At 36.9% G+C, this 22,862-nt stretch overlaps 2 protein-coding genes across 2 annotated transcripts; one reads left to right on the top strand and one right to left on the bottom strand.

Annotated features, from left to right (window-relative positions):
- Positions 1-351: 351 nt before the first annotated feature.
- On the top strand, positions 352-3,692 carry LOC142641374 (laccase-6). Its single transcript, XM_075815795.1, has 6 exons — positions 352-493; positions 628-779; positions 909-1,153; positions 1,409-1,537; positions 2,193-3,134; positions 3,328-3,692. Exons 1-6 carry the CDS (start codon positions 362-364, stop codon positions 3,456-3,458), a joined length of 1,731 nt encoding a protein of 576 aa, XP_075671910.1. The 5' UTR covers positions 352-361; the 3' UTR covers positions 3,459-3,692.
- Positions 3,693-9,723: 6,031 nt separating this feature from the next.
- On the bottom strand, positions 9,724-22,369 carry LOC142638797 (pyridoxine/pyridoxamine 5'-phosphate oxidase 2). Its single transcript, XM_075812862.1, is given in 7 exon segments — positions 9,724-10,102; positions 10,187-10,256; positions 10,258-10,352; positions 21,399-21,494; positions 21,664-21,696; positions 21,991-22,098; positions 22,208-22,369. Coding segments are annotated over 7 exon segments (597 nt in total). The 5' UTR covers positions 22,301-22,369; the 3' UTR covers positions 9,724-10,000.
- Positions 22,370-22,862: the final 493 nt, after the last annotated feature.

The raw sequence follows: 22,862 nt of genomic DNA, 5'->3' as shown, positions 1-22,862 counted from the left end.
AGGCAGGTGTGCTTATATCTCAGTCAAATGACATAATCATTTCTTAGGGAAAATGTGACAGAAAGGAAAAAGAAAATACTATGTGTATGAGAGAAAGAGAGGAGAGAGAGAGGGATAAACCCCTCCCCACATTGGGGTCACATTGGATAATCACGCTCCAACACCTTATTATCACCAAACCATGTTAGAGGAATCATGAAAGCTGACAAACATGATACACCTACACAAATACCCCTTTCTTCTTCTACTCTGAATAAATAAAACAAAGACATTAATTAAGACTTTCCCTCTATTATAAAGCCCCCCCTTCACCCCCATCTTGCTCTTCAATTAATCCAACTCTCTCTCTCTCTCATAGAAGATGGCCAACTTAACTACCTCACTTGTTGTGCTTGTGCTATGGTTAAGCTTAATATCTTATGCTTACAATGTGCATGCTACGCGTATGGCACACTGGCCTCGAGGAAGCTCAACCAGGTTCTATGATTTCAAGGTTACTTACTAATCCCTATATAAGCATTGCAATTTCATATTTTTTTCCTCTTTTTTTTCATTTATTTTTTTCCCTCTGTATATTCGAGCATGCATGCATGTCTATTAATGAAGTTTTTATTTAATGGCATATAGATACAAACTATGAAAATTACAAAACTGTGCAACACCAAGGAATTAGTCACAGTCAACGGAATATTTCCAGGCCCTGTAATTTATGCCCAAGAAGATGATAGAATTATTGTCAAAATTACCAATGAGACACCATACAATACCACAATCCACTGGTACGTTAACCCTATTAATGTACTTATTTCTTTGATCAGTCATAAGATTACTTGTATTAAATATATATATTAACTTCACTAATAATGGTTTATGTGTGTTCCCTTGCTATCGATCATTATTCTATCAAGGCATGGAGTCAGGCAGAGACTATCATGCTGGTTCGATGGGCCTTCGTACATCACACAGTGTCCAATTCAGGCTGGCCAGACTTTTACGTATGAGTTCACATTGGTGAATCAAAAGGGAACCTTTTTCTGGCATGCTCATGTTTCTTGGCTCCGGGCCACACTTTATGGTGCCTTTGTGGTGTACCCAAAGCCTGGGGTCCCTTACCCATTTAATTACCCATATCAAGAGCATATTCTACTTCTAGGTACGTATACTAGTATATATAGTAATGATTATCACTTCTTGCTATACACTCATCATACACATGCTGCTATGTGAACTAAAATCGTATTTGCAAAACACAATTTCAAAAGAAATGTGTACAAAGTGTGCAAATTGCAATAGCGAGTGTGCGACAAGATTTTTCGTTAGTATATGTGTTCCTTAGACTTCTATTATTTAAAATGAAAATTGCTTCTACTTATTATTTTGCATGTTGGATAATTTGGGAATATGGCAGGGGAGTATTATAACAAAGATGTGGTACAACTTGAACGTGCCACTATAGCAAGCGGTGGAAATCCTCCAGTAACAGATGCTTATACAATTAATGGTCACCCTGGCCCCAACTACAATTGCTCCAACAATGGTAATAAAAATTTATTAGAGTAATTTATATTGGTTAATTATGACTAACTTGTGAAAACCCACTTCATCTAATCATTTGCTTTTGAAAACTGCTAGTAAAATAATTAAATTAGTTGTATTAGTCAATTGTTCTAATCAGATGCTTGAGATATTCCTGATTCACATATCTCAAAAAGTTAAGCAATTTCATTGATTAATTTCCATGTATAGAGATTCTGTATTATCTTATAAAGCAACCACAATAATCAATCAATCTTACGTTATCTAACACAATAATCAATCAATTGATTAATTTGGATTTTAGCCAATAAGTCTAACATATGAAAATTTTCACAATTTTTTTCACAAATAGTTGGGTTACATATTGTGATATGTGTTTCTCAAAAAAAAAAATATTGTGATATGTATAACAATAATGTCATTAGTGTAATTACATAAAAGTAATATCATTTTAATCACAATTCATCATATCAGCAATTATTAAAGTGTAATTATATAAAAGTAATATTATTCTAATCACAATTTAACATGTCAATAATTATTAAAAGAATTTGTGAAAATTTTGTGTTTATAACATTCCTATCGTGATAGCTAATTATCTACTAATCCTGTAATCATAATTTTTTGTCCCTCATGTAATGTGCTGATTATTTCAGATGTGTACAAGATCGATGTGGTTCCTGGGAAGACATATTTGTTAAGGCTGATTAACGCAGGCCTAAACTCTGAGAACTTTTTTGCCATTGCTAATCACAAATTAACCATCGTGGAAGCTGATGCTGAGTACACAAAGCCATTCACCACAGACCGTGTGATGCTTGGACCAGGCCAGACCATTAATGTCCTAGTCACTGCTAATCAGCCCATAGGAAAATACTCCATGGCCATGGGACCCTACAGTTCAGCCAAGGGTGCTGCTTTCCAAAATATATCAGCCATTGCCCACTTCCAATACTTAGGTGCTGTGACTAATAGCGTATCATTACCAGCCCAATTACCAAGTTTTAGTGACAATCTTGCTGTTAAGACAGTCATGGATGGACTAAAAAGCCTAAACACTGTTAATGTTCCAAAAGAGATTGATGCAAACCTTTTCATCACCATCGGATTGAATGTCCAAAAATGTCAGTCTAAGACACCCAATCAAAATTGCCAAGGCCTTAATAATGGGGTTATGGCGGCATCTATGAACAACATTAGTTTTATAAAGCCACCAATTTCGCTTTTGGAAGCTTACTACAAAAAGATGAATGGTTCTTTCACTGAGGATTTTCCTGGGGTACCCCTTAAGTTCTATGACTTTGTCAATGGGGCACCTAATAATATTCCTAATGACACACAGGCTTTGAATGGGACTAGGGTCAAGGTCCTTGAATATGGCACTAGGGTGCAACTCATCTTGCAGGACACTGGGACAGTCACCACTGAGAATCACCCAATTCATCTTCATGGCTATAGCTTCTATGTTGTGGGGTATGGCACTGGGAACTATAATCCACAAACTGCAAATTTCAACTTGGTTGATCCACCTTACATGAACACTATTGGAGTTCCTGCTGGTGGATGGGCTGCTATTCGGTTCCTCGCTGACAATCCAGGTAATTCTCTTTCGAGTAATGTTAAAGATATAACATTTTTCCATCTTTTGTTACAATTAGATTCACATCACATTCACTTGGGTCCATTACTTGTATCATTGTTATTATGCACTAATCACAGTCAATCATGTCAACAGTTATGAAAAATTTTGGTTATTGAATATGTAAGTAATTACTTCAATTATTATTGCAGGGGTTTGGTTTATGCACTGTCACTTAGACATACATCAATCATGGGGATTAGGCACGTCTTTCATTGTGAAGAACGGGGAGGGGGTCCTGGAAACACTTCCTCACCCTCCGGCAGACATGCCACGGTGCTAGGGTACTGTTGGATAGATGAGAACTGTAATTCTAATGGACTGTTGTGAATTGTGATAGTACTATCCATTATCCAAGCAGGGAATTTTTTTGGCCAAGTGTGTAATATGTGGGGTTGTTTCATTTCTTTTGGACCATGTAATTGTGATTCTAAAAATGCAAAGGGTTGGATGAATAAAACTGCAAGTTTCTTTTTTTCTTTTTTTTTGCTGAATAAAACTGCAAGTTTCTTTGTTGTTTGTTTTGAGCGTTGTTCTATATAGGTTAGGTAGTAACTAGCTGTCCATGCCATCACATGATAGGTAGTGAAGTCAACTCCCTCTACTAGTCCATCAAGATTCAAAAGGATGACCTTTTTCCTTTTTGGCAGTTGAGGAAACCCTTTAAAACTATATATTGGGCTACCGACAACCTACCTTCAATTAGTGCTGATTAGTGTAATAATTACACACATTCACACGATCATTCGGCTGGAATATTTGGACTCTCCACCAAATGTTTATAAAATGAGGAATATGTTGTAGGAAAGCGTCTCCAGATAGCACTTTCACCTCAATATTGATTGTAAAAATATTATGACTATAGAAAGATCTCCAAGAAATAAACAATAAGAATGTAGCAAACCCAAAATCAGAAAATAAATACACACACAAACTAAAAAACACCAATGATTTACATGATTCGGCTTTTAGCCTACATCCACGAGCAACAATGAAGAAGTTCCACTAATCAAATATAGATATATACAAGTTGGTGTATCAGTATTCTCACAATAACCTAATCCCCAATACACCCAATAGCTCTATCAAATATACAAAGAATAGAGAAAACCTTGCACCCTATTCTAAACTAGAGAACTCTCACAAATATGCAACAGCCGAACTCTCTATATCACTCTACAATTGCTGCATCACATATATCCTAGTAAGTCGGCTAGGTAATGATTTGAAAGCAATCCAATAACAAGAGTCCTAATAGGACTCAGTCACTTATGTGGACCAAAAACTAAGCCACACATAACAAATCTCCACCGTGGCTTGATTTTAGTCTAGCCCCACAAATGAAACTTCTTCACCGCCAAACCAAAGCCCCCCAAGGGCTATCACAAACTACAAAAACCCTTGGGAAGTGTGTCTTTGATAGTAAGATTCTTTTTTTGGAATCTTCCCTCTTGTTGAAAAGGTTTCACTGTCTTGCTTCCTAAAAATTAAGAATTATAGATACAAAGCAAGTTTGCTCTAAATAATTAAATCTTTGGCCACCCAACGTTGTTTAGACCAGAGAGTTTGGGTCACAATTCATTTATACGTGGGTTAAGACTCAATCCTACAGATTAGGCTCCAAACTTCCCTTGGTTCCTTTCAATCCCCAATTGTTTCCCAGTGTTTCTCCTCTTTATTGCTCTCTCACTCCCCAAATTTTTCAACCCCTTCTCCTTTTCCTTCTTCCCCTTCTTATGGTCTTTTATTAGTGGGGTCATAATCATTATCTTACCACTTCACACATATTCCTAAGTTCATTAGAATCCTAAGGGATCCTCACAAGTTTAGAGGATTTCCTTAGAACTTGTTTTAGACGCCGAATAGTGTTCGGAGGTGATTCCCCAATGGCACTATCAGTCCTCGGCTATCGATCTTACTAGGTCCGTGTTCCACCCCGACTACCTTTGTTGTCGGTCAACATCTAGTTGACCACTTAAGAGTCTCTCAAATTGTCTTCCCCTTGGCCACAGTCCTAATCTCGGAGTTGGGCCCCTTGTGCTAAGGCCCAAGGCTAACTCTCTCCTTGCATACCAAGTTCAATTCATCCGTTGGGCCTCAGGCTTTATGTTGGATTTTGATCAAGCGGGCAGACATGGTCGCCCGGGCCCAACTTACCCACAAAATCTATTATCAAGTCAAGTTACTAATTAGTTTCTTTTTGGTGTAGCTAGAATTTGAATTCAATACCCTTATTCAGAGAAAATAAACTTTACTAACTGAATTAACTAAAGCCCCCCCCCCCCCCTCAGATTTATGATTATCTACTAAGATTAATCCAAAACTACCTCCCAACCTCACCCCACTATCATTTCATCATACAAAGCAAGACCTAGACTCGAGCTTGTTGGATTCATAGTCCACAGTGCTCAACAAACATAATTTCTTTTCGATTCAACATGGGTTGCATAAAATGAGAATGAATATAACATAAGAACACTATATATATAATCGGATTTATAATTTGGAGAGGATGATATTTTTTTAGAATTTTGAAAGTAGGTCATTTATAAGTGTCCTAATACACTCAATTTTTTTTTTTTTTTTTGAGAAGATGGGTTGGGGGATAAGTAAATTGATTATATAGACAGATCATATGAAGGAGTAGAAACCCAATAATTAAATGAGTCCAGTTAATGGGTGCCCTTGGAGCATTTGTGATTGAAATATTTTAATAAAGTTTTGATATCATTTTTATGAGAAATATAAAAAGTGGTAAAAAAAAAATCAGTTATTTTTTTCCCCATAAAAAAAATTATAAATATGGTTCATAAACCAATGTCCTTAAGATATCCGTTAACTTTTTCCTAATCTAATAAGGGTTATGTTGACGAGTGCCCTTAAGGCAATGATTAATAATCTATTTCAGGAAAATTTTAAATCCACTTTTATAGGAAATGGAAAAAACTATCAAAACATTAATGGTTTTTTTTCTTTTAGCATTTCCCATCTAATAATTCTAGAATACCTCTCTCCAAAGGTTCTACCCTAACTCGTTGGGATTCTATAAGGCTTCTACTCTAACTCATTGGGATTCTATTAACAATGAAAGATATTCAATTCAAAGCCTTATTCCATAACAGAAATAACTTGGTAACCACAAGGAAATAAATGCCTAGGTAACATTATGCTTAGACTTCATTTGGATGAATTTAATTTTCACTTTAAAAAATGTACAATTTTTTTAAAGTATCACATTTAAAATAAAAAAAAAGGGAAACGACTTTTTTAAGTTATTGCTGTACTTTTATACAACAAACAAATAAACTGAAGAAAAAAACTTGGCCAAAATGCAAAACATCCCTTAAGGTTTTGGTTTGTTAAAACACCCCCTAAGGTTTTAACTTTTAATGCTTTTGTATAATTCCTTAAAGTTTTTATGTCTACCAAATTGACCCTTGTAACTAACTTCTGTTAACTCTTATAAATGGAAGAATGGCGAAACAATGACGTGACTACATAAAGAAAACTTATTAACTAATTCGCGTTACTAACCATGTGAATTTTCTATTCATAAAAGCTAATTGGAAGTTAGTCCCATGGATCAATTTGATAAATATAAAAACCTTAGGAAGTTATAAGGAAAATTTGAATCATAAGGGATGTTTTTGCAACTAAGCCAAACCTCAGGTAGGTGTTTTTGCATTTAGGACAAATAAATTCATCAAAACTTACACTAGAATTATTATAATTAATAGACATTAAAAATAATTATAGGAAACAGAAAGTATCTTATGAGACTTATGTCTCAATGACATGCGACTCCTACGCACAAAAATTATACTTACTAGAAGACAAATAGAACAAACTAGCATTAAAATTATCCTTGCTGGAAGACAAATAGAACAAACAAGCTATAACCACTAATCTGTAGCATGCCCGAAAGTCAAGAGAAGTACAAAGAAGCTGGTGTTATTGACTAAGATCCTTTGAAAGGTGGCTACTGGTTAGCACCCCCCTATATATGGTTGGGAGATGGGAGTCAAGTATTCTTCCATTTGATACATTTGATACATGAAGAGGGGATAGAAATACGAGATTGATTCTGCATACCTTTATAAGGAAAATATAGTTCGCAGACTCGCAGTGGTTGTCCAATAGCAACAAGCCATGCATGGTAAGGTTCCACCGAGCACGATCTTTCGTCATCTGTGTTTCTGATCTCCTCCACCACAAGATAATCTTCTGGATAAAAGCACTGGCCTGGGGATTCGTTCAAATATCCAAGCCAAGAAATTTAGTGGAATGTCAGACCCCCCATTAATTTTGATACATGTACCCCAGGATCACAATTTAATCTCAAACTCGAGAGATGTTGATAATTGAAACAAAAGAAGTAATCGTATTATATGTAGTGCAGCAGAAACCCATATTAAAAAAATATTACTGCATCAAAAAACCATTAAAAAAACATTAAAATACTAATAAACCACTGATGTTACTAGAATGATACTACAATAAGCTTGGAAGTACAATAATTACAATAAACACGGGAGTACAATACTTACCAGATTCCTGAAGAACTTGAAAGCACAATTATATAATAATGAACTAATAAGGCTGCGTTTGGTTGGACGGTAAATGAGTTTCAGAAAATATTTTAAGCATTTACGTGTGTTTAGCAGCCAAAGAAAATTTGGTCAAATTGAAAATCACTTCCCATTGACTGTAAAATAGCCCTTCCCAGACTGAAAATAATTTCCATTTCTATTTTACCTTCAATTCATTTCTGTCTCTCATTTCCGCCTCTCACGCACTCTCGGGTTCTCGCTCTCTCCCTCACGCCAGTCGAGCTCCACCGCCAGTCCGAGCTCAACCGTCTCCCTCACGCCAGTCCGAGCCACACACCAAGTGACCCACACACCTCCGATCAACCCATCTGTTCAAACCCACCCTCGCCGGAAGTCCCCTCCATCTTCGTCGAGCAATACCCATCCCTGAAACCCAGAAAACGCACCCCGAAGAACCCACCACTCCGACGAACCCACAACTCCGACGAACCCATTCCGCAAACCCATTTCTCAAACCCCACCACACCCATCCCTCAAACACAGAAAACTCATTCGTCAAACCCACTCCTACGAACCCATTTGTCAAACCCACCACTCTGACGAACCCACCACTCCACGAGATCGAACCCAGTTGCCTCCGCCGCGTGATCAAACCCAGTCCCCTCCGCCACGAGATCGAACCCAATCGCACCGGTCTCTCTTCCTTCTTCTCTCAATTTGACAGGATTTGATGAATTTTTTTGTTGGGTTTGGTTTGTTTTGTGTTTATATATTGAAAAATGATATTATATATTTGTTTGGAAGCTGAGAAAATGTGAGAAAATTTGAGCAATGTGTTTTCTATAGTATTTTCAAGAACACAACCAAACACCAAAAAATATTTTTTTTAAGTATTTTTTAAAATACAACCAAACACTAGAAAATATTTTCCAATCTCGAAAATATTTTCACCTGAAATTATTTTCCACTCGGAAAATATTTTACACTGAAACAAACACAGCCTAAGTAACACCGGTTGTGATTTGGTAGTAAGAGTTCTTGTATTGTTCCACGTGATATTTGGTAAAGTTTACTTAATTGCCGCTTGAACAAATGTGTTATGTTTACAATAATAACCTTATCAAGACTCGAGTAAGACACGTAATTTTATTCATTACTATCACATAATGTGAAGCCGACGAGCCTACAACAAATATTCGTATTTTTTTAATTCAGCCAAAAAACAAAGTGATGAACTAATATTAAACAAGGATTCTTTCAGCGCCAGCAGAAACACAGTTTTCAATAAAAAAGAAAAAAGCACAGTTTTCAATTGCGAATCTTCCCTCTAATCATATATAGCAAGATAGCACTGTAAATTTGTCATTGGGCTTAGGGAAAGCCCTTGGAAATATTGTTCAAAGAAACAAGTGCAGCTAACAGCCCAACATATCATTCATAGCATTGAAAGTAAATCCAACAACCTAGATTTCCTCAGATAGTAATGTTGGTACAACCACCCCTCAAAACAACAAAGGCTAGCTTTCAGTACATAGGCAACGTACAGATAACAATGATAAATAGGACCAGTCATTTTCTTCCGATGAAAGCATTTTTATCCCTTCCATTGCAAAACCTCTTGCTCAAATGAGTATTCCGCAAACACAGTTGGGAAAGATTGGACTTTCCTCAAGAATTTCCATATCATTTCCTTTTACAATGTTGGATTGGGATGCTCATTTAGGCAAGATGCTTTGCATGGAAAGACTAGCGGACATCCACAACATTAAATCAAAGATTTTACATCAAAGAGGTACGTATAACTCTTTACCTGTTTCAGTACTAGTCACTCATTACTCATAAATTGTATTGCCTAATCTACACATGATTAAAAATTAGGAGGAAAAGTCACATCCATCCTAATAGGTCTCCTTCACGCAAGTTCCTTTCAAATGTTGAAATGGGATGTCATTTAGGCAAAGATGCTTTTGCATTGAAGGCTAGTAGACATCTACAACATCAAAAAAAAGGCTTCACGTAAATAAGGTATGTACAACTCTTTCACTGTTTCAGTACTAGTCATGAATTGTACTGCCTGATCTAGGCATAACCAAAGAATTACAAGTCATACATCTACACAAATATATCTCCCATTTATTTTTAGAAAAAAAAAAATCAATTTATACAATGCACTAGAGAGGGATCATGAAAATAATCTCTCTATAATCAATTTGATAAATGACTTCTTAATTTGCAACTAGTTTCAAATTGGAATCCAAAAATCAAAAAGCAGATATTATGGGTTGATAATCTCCGAAGTCCAGCACTTCTCTCCATTAACATTCAGTCCAGATGCGAATTTTACCCTTAGGTTGCTCTTCAAATTCAAGTAATCAACCTGGGGATAAGTTGATATCATAACATTAAGAATTGGAAACAACTAGATCATGAAATGCATACAAGACTAGAGAAGGTACGAAACCTGATCTGGATCTAGAACCAGCAGACAAAATGCCACAACTGGACCTGTGGAAGGATCTAAGAAATCTTGGTGCAGGTTGCTCACTTAGACAGGGAAGACCTGGACTAGGCCCTGAATACTGCAGTCTTGATTTCAGAGAACTAGCAAACCAAGATATCTGTCTTTGCTGCATAAGGAATTAAAACGTATAAGGAAATGTAAGCATTGAAGATAGAGCTTGAATGATAAAACATTTATAACATAGAGCATTAAGACTTAAGAGGTATGGTTTGGCCTGAAAATAAGTCCATATAAGAAAAATCTATATTAAAAATACTACTTTAAGCAAAAAGAGTACAAAGCAGTCAAATAGCACAAGCAAGAAAAAGAAAAAAAAAAACAAAAAATTAATTACAAAAGAGAAGAGAACTAATAAACAGAGAGAGAGAGAATCACTAGATGTGAATCCCCAAACCTGAGAACAATTGAACAAATAACCACAAAATGAAGTGAGTAGTTGATCTCCCAAAGTATCAACATCCTCAAACGTATGTCTATAATGCTCCCTCCATTTACACCACATCAAGCACAACCGTACTAAATTCCAAATGTTTGACAAGTGCGTCCCCATCCAATTTTTCCAACCAAAAAGAAGATACAGTACCGTTCTTGGTAGGACCCAAGAAACCCCAAACCAAACTACAAGTTCATTTGTAAAACTAAAGGTTCCAATTGGTTTACAAGACTCTTGGCCTTTTAATTTTATATTATGACAAAATACACGCGTAAATTTGAAAATTAAGCATAACTAAAGTTTGGAAAAACTTTAAAAGTAGTGAGGCATTGCAACTAAGCCAACAGTTTGATTGCTCACATTTAAAGTTTGATGAACTGCTATTAACTTGGTGCAAACACCGAATATGCCCATTGACCAGATTGATGTTGATTGATTCTAATGGACCTGATTGATCATAATTAATGCTGGTTGATGCTAAGCTTTTTAGAATCTAATTTTATTTTCGTATTATATGTAATTAGTTACAAGTTATCTCATTTTCTTACTTGGTTATGAAGTTATTTCCCTTGCTTCCTTGATGTAACTTGGGTCCTATTTATAGGCCTTAGAAGTCACTATTATAGATAACATGACCATTAATTAATAAATTTTGGTTGGGAATTCCTTCCAATGCTTGGTGCAAACTTCAAGCAACCCTTAATGCTAAAGCCGGGGCTTCTATTTTTGTCTCTCTAGTCAATGTTAGTTATAGACTCTTAGGTTTCTCTCTCATATTATATTTTGGGTTTAGTCCTAAATTCTGATGTGGCACATTGTTAGCAGAGAACGCCCCAACGAGTATCTATATTGAATCCATTCATAATTAAGTGACTAAATTTTATGTTGGTTGTCAACCTACCACAACCCTCTCCCTTTTCCCAGACTTGGCTCGGTTATGAACAAAATATATGACACCAAGCATAGACATAGACAAAGTTCTATTTTGCCCAGAAATATCTTTGAGAATTTTGTGCAGCATCATGACCTCATTGTTTGGGAGGAATATTGCAATTTATCCAAAGGGAATCAAATGTTATAGTAGATTTAACTTCATGTTCTTAAAGCATGTATGGGCAAGTTTTGGGTAGCCAAAATTTGAGGTTAAGGTAGCATTTTAAACCAATGTTGGTAAAAGCGTTGGCACACTTAAGCACAAAGGCTTCCTAGAGCCTAGGTGCAAAGTGCAAGCATGCACATGATTGAAATGAAACTCACATTCTTAAAAAAATAATTTGATAAATTTGAAAATAATTATTAATGGACAATACAATAAGCAAGTGATCAAAAAATCATATAAATTGAAATAAGAGAGTTTATATAATTCATATAACATTTATATATAAGCCCCTCCCGCAATTTTACCACAAAAATTGCAAGTCAAGTCTTTTTTTTTTCTTTTTTTTTTGGATCAGCTAGATATGAGTACTTCCATCCATACCCTTTCTTGAATATCTGATAGACATAATGCATTATGACTAATTTCCTACTTACTAATATTAGAGAATAACTAGTTAATAATGTATAAGTTTATAAGAATTAGTCTATAAGATCAATGGTGGACTGTGGAGTGATTGCGGTCCCAAAATGGGTCTTATAGAAGTGTATAGCAACACACATAACATTTAATTTTATCCACCAAATCAATAGTTTATATAAAAGGTGCTTTGAGCTTGTTGAAAAAGCACAAAGAAGGATGCCTTTTTGAATGTGCCTCACTTTAGACGCGAAAAGCTAAGTTGCACCGACACGACACGGGCACAAATATGGGGGTACGGCAATTTTTGAAAAGTAAGAGTACGACACGGCGTGGGTACGGCAATTAAATAATTAATTAAATTTTATATTTAGGCACATTTTTAAATATTTTTAGACATAAATTATGTCTATCCAATAAATTGTTTATGCCAAAGCCCATTTGAATTTCAACTATTTATGAAAATTTTTAAAATAAAAAATAAACAAAATCTAGAGGAGTGGTCGGATAAAGAATTAAAAAATTGATTAAATAAAGAACAAAGCCCAATAAAATTTTGAAAAGAGTGGTTGACAGTTGACACTTGACATCATGTATTTAGTCAAATTTTAAAAATAAAGAATAAACAAAAGCTAGAAGTGTACAGACAAACCATTAAAAAATTGATTAAACCCAATGAAATTTAAAAATGAGTGGTTGACAGCATGTATTTAGTGGTTGACAGAATGCAAGTTGTCAATTATCTTTAAAGAGACCGGAAGACTCTAGAGTTCAAAGGAGAAACAGAAAACTGCAGAAACAACAAATGAAAAAAATGCAGAGAAAGAGAAAATGCAGAAACAGTAGCGGCAAAAACGTAGAGTGACAACGCAAGTGAGACTAAAAAGAAGAGTAAGAACAAATAGTGGTGTGATCTCAATGTCTGAGGTTGAAGCTTCATCAATGGCTGAGCCTGTAAGTACCCAAAAAAAAAAACTCTGAATCAACTGAAACTGCAAGAACCGTGTCCGCGCTGTGTTGGAGAAGAGAAAAAAAAAAAAAAAAAACTCCACTCAGACACCAGAGTCCAGCGAGTCTTACCAGTGTCGGACACCGGTACTTTGCCAGAAATGGCGTATCGGTGCAACCTAGGCGAAAAGCGCTGGAGCTTTGGCACTTCACACTTTGTGCTCAAGCTCAAGCTTGCTTTTACAAACATTAGTTTTAAACAAGTCACAATATTTCCCACACAACTTTAGATGGACTTCTACTATTGTGATATTTGAGGGAAAAAAAATCCTTTCTTAAGGATGATGATGTGCCTAAATCAATTACCTAATGAAATCACATGGTTTAAATTATCTAGCTTGGGCACACACTGTGAAAAACTTTCTACATGAAACGAAAATTGAAATATTTGACAAGATCCTCCTAATACAGTGGATCCAACTTGAGGATCGAGTGAGTGAAAATTCAGTTGTTATGGAATGGTTGTGACATTTTTTGAAACCCCATATTTCTATGATAGTCAAATTTTGTGACTCTTCCAAGAAATTTGGTACCCTATTGTTGAATCTTTTTCTGCATTAGAGTAATGTTTCTTGGATTTACGAGATAGATGAGAGAATTTCTTCCACTAAGCAGTCTAGAAAATGGTTGTCTAAGTACTGCAACTGTCACAACTTAAGGAAGTGCTAGTCACATCTATATTATACTTAAAAAAGACTAGGCAAGCTACAATTAAGACTCCTCATAATCGCTTATATAGCCAAATTCAACTTTGTACACCCCCAATGTGGGACTCAACCAAAGCCCATGCACTCATATTCAATTCAATACCAATCCAGATGTCCAAAGGGTATGGCTTCCAACATTCTACCTCTGATCATTTTGTCTTTGTATGCCACTCCTCTGCTGGCATGATTGTCTCAATTGTTCACATTGATGATGTCATCATTTATGAAAGTGACTCCATCAGTACTACTGATTTGAAATGATATTTTGGTAAGCTATTCCATACAAAAAATTGGGGTGCTCTTCACTATTTCCTTTCAAATAAAGTTGCTCGTTCTTTTTAGGGTATCTCTCTCCCTCTCTCTCACAAAAGTAATATGTACTGATCTTTTTTCCCAAGCTGGGACTTAGGAGCTCATCCTATTGATACTCCTATGCACTATACTATTAAACTTGATGACAAACACAGTGAACTGTTTGCGGATGTTGGTTGATATCGACACTTGATTGGGAAGCTGATTTATCTAATCGTCTCATCTTGACATTACTTGTGCATTGGTGGTGTTGGTTAGTACATGCATGCTTCTCATCAACCTTATTTTGAAACAGTTTGTCGTATCTTGCATTATTTGAAAGGAGCTCCTGTTAACTGTTATATGTTCCAGTGAAGGAATTTATGATTTTTATGTTACTGTTTGGTTTAGAATCTACGTGGTTCAAAGATTAGAAGCCAACTAGACCAGTAGTTGTTTTGATGGGCTGGTTACCTCCTATTATACCTTTGTTGGCTGTAATCTTGTTACTTGGCACTGTAAAGAGCAAAACGCTGTTCCTCCCTCTGGTGTTGAAGCTTCAATTTTTTTTTATAAACCCTCTAGTGTTGAAGCAAAGTATGGGCTCATCTTACTTCTGAAATGTTATGGGTTTGTTCTCTCTTTCAAGATATTGGTGGTGGTGTTGCTATTTCTATGGAGATGTACCATGATATTAGGCCACTATCTGTATTGCTAACAATCTAGTTTTCTATGAGCACACCAAACATGTTGAAATTTACTATTATTTGATTTGAGATTTATTGACGAGGAAACAAATTGTCATCCCCCATGTTTGCTCGTGCCTCCTTCCAACAATTGTCTTCCAGCTTGGTTATGTGGTTGTTTTATAATTGGTTTGTTATTCTTCTATTAGCTTAAGTTTTTTTTGATAGGTAATCAAAAATCTTAAATTAAAGAAAAAAAAAACAAGAGAAATACAAGATGTTCATGATAATGAACAAGAAGAGAAAAAAGAACACACAACACAACAACAAGAGAGGAGTCAGGAAACTAAGCTAAGGGAAGACATAAACTCAGAGAGAGAAGAACACTCAGTAAAACCTCAATAACCAGACCACTCCAATAGACTACGTTAGCATAAAATCTTTAACTCCTCCAACGTCTTCTCTTGATCTTCAAAAGATCGACGATTTCGCTCCAACCACACAATCCACATTAAGCACCCTGGAACCAAATTCCAAATTTCTGAATTATGCTTCCCAAACCACTGATGCCAACTAGATAACAAACCCACCAACGATCTCGGCATAACCCAATGAATACCAAAAGCCTGAAGCATGAAAGCTCATAGGGAATGAGTAACAGGACAATGAAGAAGAAGGTGGTCTACTGACTCCTCATCACAGCAACACATACAACACCAATTAGCCAAATGGCAACCCTTAAGCATTAGATTATCCAAAGTGAGGATCCGACCATGTGCGACTGTCCACAAAAAGAACGCCACGCACTTGGGAATCTTTGTTTTCCAAACACCCTTCCAAGGAAACAAAGAATTCGAGGCACCCTGAATCGCATGGTAGTAAGACCGGGTGTCAAACTTACCATCCCCTTTTAGCCGCCAACAAAGAGTATCTCTCCTATCACCCCGAGGAATACAAGTTTGGATAAGCTAAAATAGAGAATAAGATGCAGCCAACTCCCAATCTTCAAACGCTCTATAAAACCTTAAATTCCACACTCTAACAGTACCCCCTTCTAGAGCCCACAAAACCTCAGAGATGCAAGCATCCTTGACCGATGAACACACATAGAGCTCAGGATAGCGATCTTTTAGAGTATTCTCACCAATCCAACTATCATGCCAAAAGCGAATACGAGTTCCTTCACCCACTACAAAGGACGGATACTTAGAAAAGCTCTCCCACTCTTCATTAATGCTTCTCCAAAGGCCACACCCATGAGACCTCTTGCAGACTTTAGTGCACCACCCCCCTTGACCCTCACCATATTTTGTGGAGATAACTCTCCGTCAAAGATGGGTAACTTCATGACCAAATCTCCACAGTCATTTCCCTAATAGAGCTTGATTAAATGACACCACACTTCTTATCCCCAAACCGCCCCTCTCAACGGGTGAACACACTTTATCCTAAGCCACCAACGGATGCTTGAAACTCCCCTCAGAAGACCCCCACAGAAAATTCCTCTGAATACTTTTTAATCTAGCCGCCACATCTTTAGAAATAGTAAAAGGAGATAAAAAGTACGTAGGGAGACTTGAGAGAGTACTCTTTAGTAGCATGAGTCTACCACCCTTAGATAAATAAAGACACATCCACTCAGATAGCTTCTCCATTTTTTCCAAAATAGGATTCCAAATCGCAACTGTCTTAAAAGAAGTTCCCAACAGCATCCCCAAATATTTCATAGGCAACCTGCCCACTCACATTGAAGAATATTAGCCAAAGTATCTATATTATTCACCTCCCCAACAGGAACGATCTCACTTTTCTCGACATTGACCTTCAACCTCGTAAAAGCCTAAAAACAAGACAACACCAACCTTATGGACAGCAACTGTTCCCTAGAGACATCACAAAATAAGATAGTGTCATCAGCAAATAACAGATAGGAAATACGCACACCAACAGCATTCAAAGCTCCCACATGAAATCCCCGAATAAGATTACACTCCTCTGTCTTCTTCAAGAGTCTACTTAGAACCTTCATTATCAAGAGAAACAATAGCGGGGATAATGGATCCCCTTGTCTCAATCCATGCGAGCTTCCATAAAAACCTTCAGGGGATCCATTTACCAGGACTAAAAAACGGACAGATGTAACACAAGCCTTAATCCACCCCCTCCATTTCAACCCAAAACCCATCCAACCCAACAAATAAAACAAGGCCTCCCAATTTACATGGTCATAAGCTTTTTCAATATCAAGCTTGCAAACCACCCCCGGACTTCTGCTCTTCAACCTGCTATCCAGGCATTCATTTGCAATAAGCACTGAATCTAGAATCTGCCTTCCTCCAACAAATGCATTTTGAGTCTCAGATATGAGTTTATCCAAAACCACCCTCAACTTATTACCCAACACCTTAGACAGCAGCTTGTACACACTACGCACCAAACTGATGGGACAAAAATCTTTGATGTTAACGGCATTACACTTCTTAGGAATTAAAGTGAGAAATGAAGCATTCATAGACCGTTCAAACCTAGAGTGCCGATGAAAATAAACAAAAAATCCATGATATCCTTTTCCACCACACTCCAACATTTGTGGAAAAAAGCCATGGTGAAACCATTAGGACCAGGGGCTTTATCCCCCTCCATCTCCCTTAATACCTGGATGACTTCCTCCTTTGAGAACTCCTTCTCTAACGATAACCACTAACCCTCTTCAATACAAGCAAAATCTAGCCCATCCATGGTGGGACGCCCCACCTCAGTTTCCTTAAACCATCCTTGATAGAAAAGAACTAACTGAGAGCGAACATCAGACTCATCCTCATAAAGAACACCATCCACCTCAATCCTTTTAATTTGATTAGCATTTCTATGTGAGTTTGCTAATCTATGAAAGAACCGAGTATTATTATCGCCCTCCTTCACATACAAGGCCCAAGACTTTTGCCTCTAGGAGATCTCCTCAAGAGATGCAACTGATCTATGTCTTCTTGTAACTATCAGATCAATCTAATTTAAATATATGCTATGGTGAAGGGACAACAATTAAGCCCTAAACCCATTCTCTAACCTTTCCCCTCTTTCAATCTTCCCTCTCTTCATCTAATCCTAACTTCCAAAGTTTACAATTCATATAGAGACCTCTACAATGGTGAAGATGGGATATTTTGCTAGACTTTCTGATGATGAAATGAAAGTTCTTGGTGAAGTCCGTAATGTCAGCCATTCCCAATTATGTCATGTAGGGGGCTGCTCTCCCTACTCATCTTTGCAAAAAGTTGGATAAAATCAATAGAGACTTTCTCTAGGGTTCGCCAACTGAAAAACGGAAAATGCACCTAGTCGGATGGGGGAAAATTATTAGGCCTAAAGAAGAAGGGGGCTTGGGGATCCAATCTGCCAGAGCCAAAAACATTGCGCTGTTGGCAAAATTGAACTGGAGGATGTATCAGGAGAAAGAGGCTGCCTGGGTGAAAATTTTGTTGAACAAGTACTGTTCAGATTCCAGAAGGAGGGCTGCTAATCCAGATGCTCTCCCTTCTTCCTCTACCTGGTCTGCTATTAAACTTGGCTTCCCTACCTTTGCCAAGGGTCTCTGTTGGGGGATTGGAAATGGCTCAAGGAAAAAGGTGTGGATGGATAGTTGGATTAAAGGGCTATCTTTAAGGGAGCTCATTGAGGGTCCATTATCAAGGAATGATATGAATTTAACTATAGCTGATATCCGAGACAATCATGGGTGGAACTGGGATAGCTTATCAGTTGAGCAACCACCTATAATCAAGGATAAAATTAGGGCTGTTCCTTGCCAAGAATTTGGTGATGAAAAGGATGTAATTATGTGGAAGCACACAAAGGATGGGGATTTTTCTGTTAATTCGGCTTATTTACAAGTTATTGGTGGTGTAGAGGGTGATAAAACTTTTGGGGGCAGTTGGATCTGGAAGTTGGACACTCTTCCGAGAATTGTGAGCTTTCTATGGTTATGTTTGCATAATAGTGTCCCAATTAGGGAGGTCCTGGCTGCTAGAGGTATCAATTGCAACAAACTCTGTCCTCTTTGCAGAAATCAAGACGAATCTATACAGCACATGCTCAGGGACTGCATTTTTGCGCAACATTTCTGGGCTGAAATTCGTGCCCCGAGTATCTCCCCTCTGCCCTCTCTTGAATTGAATGACTGGCTGCAAGCCAATTGTCAAAGTAAGTCTCTTCACCACAGCCATATTCCATGGAATATAATATTTCCACTAGCTGTTTGGAGTATCTGGAAACACCGCAACAAAGTGGTGTTTGAAAATGTCCCTCTCAACATGAATCTGCACAAAACCTGTCTTAATGAGGCAAGGGAGTATTTCTACTGTGTTGCTAAATCCAGAAGGAAGGAACGGATCGCAACCATAACTGTGAAGTGGAACAAGCCACCTGCAGAATGGTATAAGTTAAATACGGATGGCGCCTCAAGTGGGAATCCAGGTAAGGCGGGGGGAGGTGGCTTAATCAGAGACTGTAATGGGAGATGGATCAAAGGTTTTTCAAGATCCATTGGCCATGCTTCTAACTTTGTGGCAGAATTTTGGGCATTAAGGGATGGTTAAAACCTGGCTTTAGGCATTGGAGTTCAGAGGTTGGTGGTGGAGTTGGATGCTAAAATGGTGGTTAATCTTGTCACTTCCTCAGGGGGTACTAATAAACCTTATCTCCCTCTTCTAAATGATTGCAGATACTTGCTGAGCAGGTTCCTACAGCTCCGCGTGGAGCATGTGTTCAGGGAAGGGAATAGTTGCGCTGATGCGCTTGCAAGAAGAGGCATCAACATGGCTGAGGAGTTTGTAGTTCTTGACAGCCCTCCTAGTCCAGATATTTTGCGTTTTGTTAATATGGATGCTACTGGTGTATTGTATAATAGGACATCTAACTATGTACTCACTGATAGGGTGATGTAGCTTGTTTATTTTAATTTCCCCCTAAAAAAAAAATAAAAAAAAAAGAAATGAAAATTTGTAAATTTGGCCAGCGCTTATGGCGGAGAAGAATTTGCTGAGATGTGGCTAGGACAATCATGGGCTTATGGTGCTGGTTTTGTTTGTGACAATGTGGTTAAGGACAACTTGGAATTGCATTTGGGACTATGTTGGTGGTTGTGGTGTGTTTGAGTGGAGGGAAGGTGAGGTGACAATAGTTGATGGAGGTGTTGTAGGGTTCAAATCATTTAAACTTCTCAATTAGCTTATTAAAAAAAAACAAATTTAAAGCTCTTCATTTTTTTCAGTCCCTTTCTTTCTAAAATGGGGAAATGATACTTTACTCAACTGTTATGTAGAGTTTAATCTGCCAACCTGGGGGTTAAAAAGTAAAACTTTATGTACCTTAGGCCAAGCATGCTAATATTTCTCCAGCCATTATAAAAAACTTGCAGATATCATGGACTCGGGGAAAAAGCCCTAATAGAACTCATTCTTCCTCAAATATCTATCCAAAACCATCCCAATCCACCACTCACTGCCACTATTCTTCTTCTAATTTCCACCCATCACAACCCAAGATCACGATAAACCCCATCATTTGAAACACCAAACCTATCAAAAAAGCCCATAGCCCCCAAACCTTTATCCTTTTCCACCATCTTTATCAACACCAAAGCATAACAAGCAAAGCTTTTGTGCCAAACACCATTCTACAACCTCTAGTAACTAAACAGACCCTCAATCACTATCCACGCCAGTCACTTATATCATGAAGGTCAAACCCAGCCACCATCATCTCCACTTTTAGTTTTACGACCATGGCCTCTCAAGGACCATCACTAAAGGTTGTGCAGTGTATGTAATCAGTTTACTGTTGGATAAAAATTAGAACTTGACATTGGATATTTGCAAATCAACTATTACTTTAGTAGCCTTTCTGCTCTCTCAAGATATAACAATACTGGTTGTCTGTCCTGTCTTAAATCAACAGTTTGCATAAAACATTATGAAAATTGCAAATCTTTATATGCATCACCAAGAGAGGTACTACATTCACAACATTTTCACAACAAATCACAGGTGGTTAGTTGTTATTGGTTCAAATTTGAACTTAACACTAAAATTACTTTTTTACCCCAACAATAACAACCAGTAACAACCTGTCACTTAGGATTTGTTGTAAAAATGTTGTGAAAATGTTGTGGACATATCATTTCTCGCATCACAAAACTAAGCTTTTATACAAGAATAATATAGTTAAAAAAGACATGCAAATTTCCAGGTCATTGACATATGTCATTATGAAATTTATTAATATCAAAATGTGGCTTCACTTATTATGAACCAAATGGCTTTTCCTTTTAAAAAGTTAGCAAGCCATTATTATTGGCATGTGCCATCAAATACATACACTTAAAGGAGCGATTTTCTAAACCTATAGATTTTTCTTGTAGCTAGGATGAATTCCATATCTCTAGACTATTAAGGAAATTTCAAAACGAGGCATTTACAATGAGCTTGAAATCACAAATAAGACCAAGTCTTACCTGAAGCTTCTTGGGATCTGTAGTTGATGCATCTATGATATCAATTTTCCCATTGATCCGGAATTGCTCCCAAGAGTCAGTAAAATACCAACATATCTAAAAATCAAATTTCAAGTTTAGGATAGACCTAAGAACACAAAATCACCAAACTGGGAGACAAGCTTCGGCAATCAATGGTGGGAATGCAGTATAGTAGTACAGCAAAATTATAGGAAAATGTATTTTTTTGACATAATTTTTGGATTATACCTTAGAGAATAATTACCTCAGCAAATGGGCAATGCTTAAGATCCTCTATCTGCATAGTAAGCCAAAAAAAAAAAATTCAACAAGCAGATTCTCAATTAACACAAACCACAATACTCAACATAGCCCACTAAAAACGCCATGGAAAAGCAAATGGGCAGTGAACAATAACTTCAATTAGCATAGTTTTAAGCCAAAATTCAAGCCCAACAGCTCAATCTTCAATAAAATAAAAAAACCCAGATCATAATTACATCTAAAACCAAGAAAAACAAAATCCCCATGTGAATTAAAACACAAATTTAAAGTCTTTTAAAAAAGAATTTTAAGGGAAAATAAAAGGAACCTTGTGAGTTCGGGAATCAGTGTTGATTTGGATCTGGTCAGTGTTCTCTTGAAATCCTCTGAAAACCACAGTGCGATTGGAAGGTCTCCCATTTGATCCAATCGTAGCCTGAAAACAACAACAACAACAACAACAACAATTACAAACGATGCTTTCAAAGAAAGAAAGAAAAAAAAAAACAGAGAAAACGAAAAGATGTGGGAAAAAATGAAGTCACAAGTTGAAAATAAGTAGAGTGCTTGAGGTGGGAGTTGGAGTCCAATGCGCTGAGAAGAAGCTGCTTCCATGGCCCCATTGTTACCGTTCCCATTGCCTATTCACATACATTCCTGTGTCTTTTTTGCCTTTTGCAAAAAATCTTCCTTTTTAAACGCTGTTTCTAAGGACGCTTTTTGTCTTATGTTTGGGGACACGGTGCTCCAACTAGCGATTTAACCCCCCCCTTTTTTTTTTACTGGATAATTGCGTAGGAAAAAAAAGTTTTGCTCTTTTGGAGCTATCTTTTTTTTTTTTTAGAACCAATTTTGGAGCTATCTTGCTCCAATTTACCGTGTGAAAATTAAAGAGGTAATCCATGTGTATTTGTAGTTGTATTGTTTTTTATTTTTTTATGAATGGTGCGAACTTGTTTAAATTATACACAAGAATAATCTTATAATAATTTGTCATATAATGAGTTGAAAAATATAATTCCAAATATATTTGGAGCAAAAATTTGTTCATTTCATAGTTACAATAAAAGGGAGGATTTGAACCATCGATGCCTCTATTGGAAATAAAGGGAAATGTCATTTGAGCTACAAAACTATTAACCATTTAGAGGTAAATCTTAGTTTTATATATATATATATATAAAATGATTCACTTCTTTC

The sequence above is a fragment of the Castanea sativa genome, chromosome 6 (genome assembly GCF_040712315.1).
Source record: "Castanea sativa cultivar Marrone di Chiusa Pesio chromosome 6, ASM4071231v1".
Lineage (NCBI taxonomy): Eukaryota > Viridiplantae > Streptophyta > Magnoliopsida > Fagales > Fagaceae > Castanea > Castanea sativa.
The sequence above is the reverse complement of the archived record's forward strand: the minus strand, read 5'-3'. Positions and strand labels throughout refer to the sequence as shown.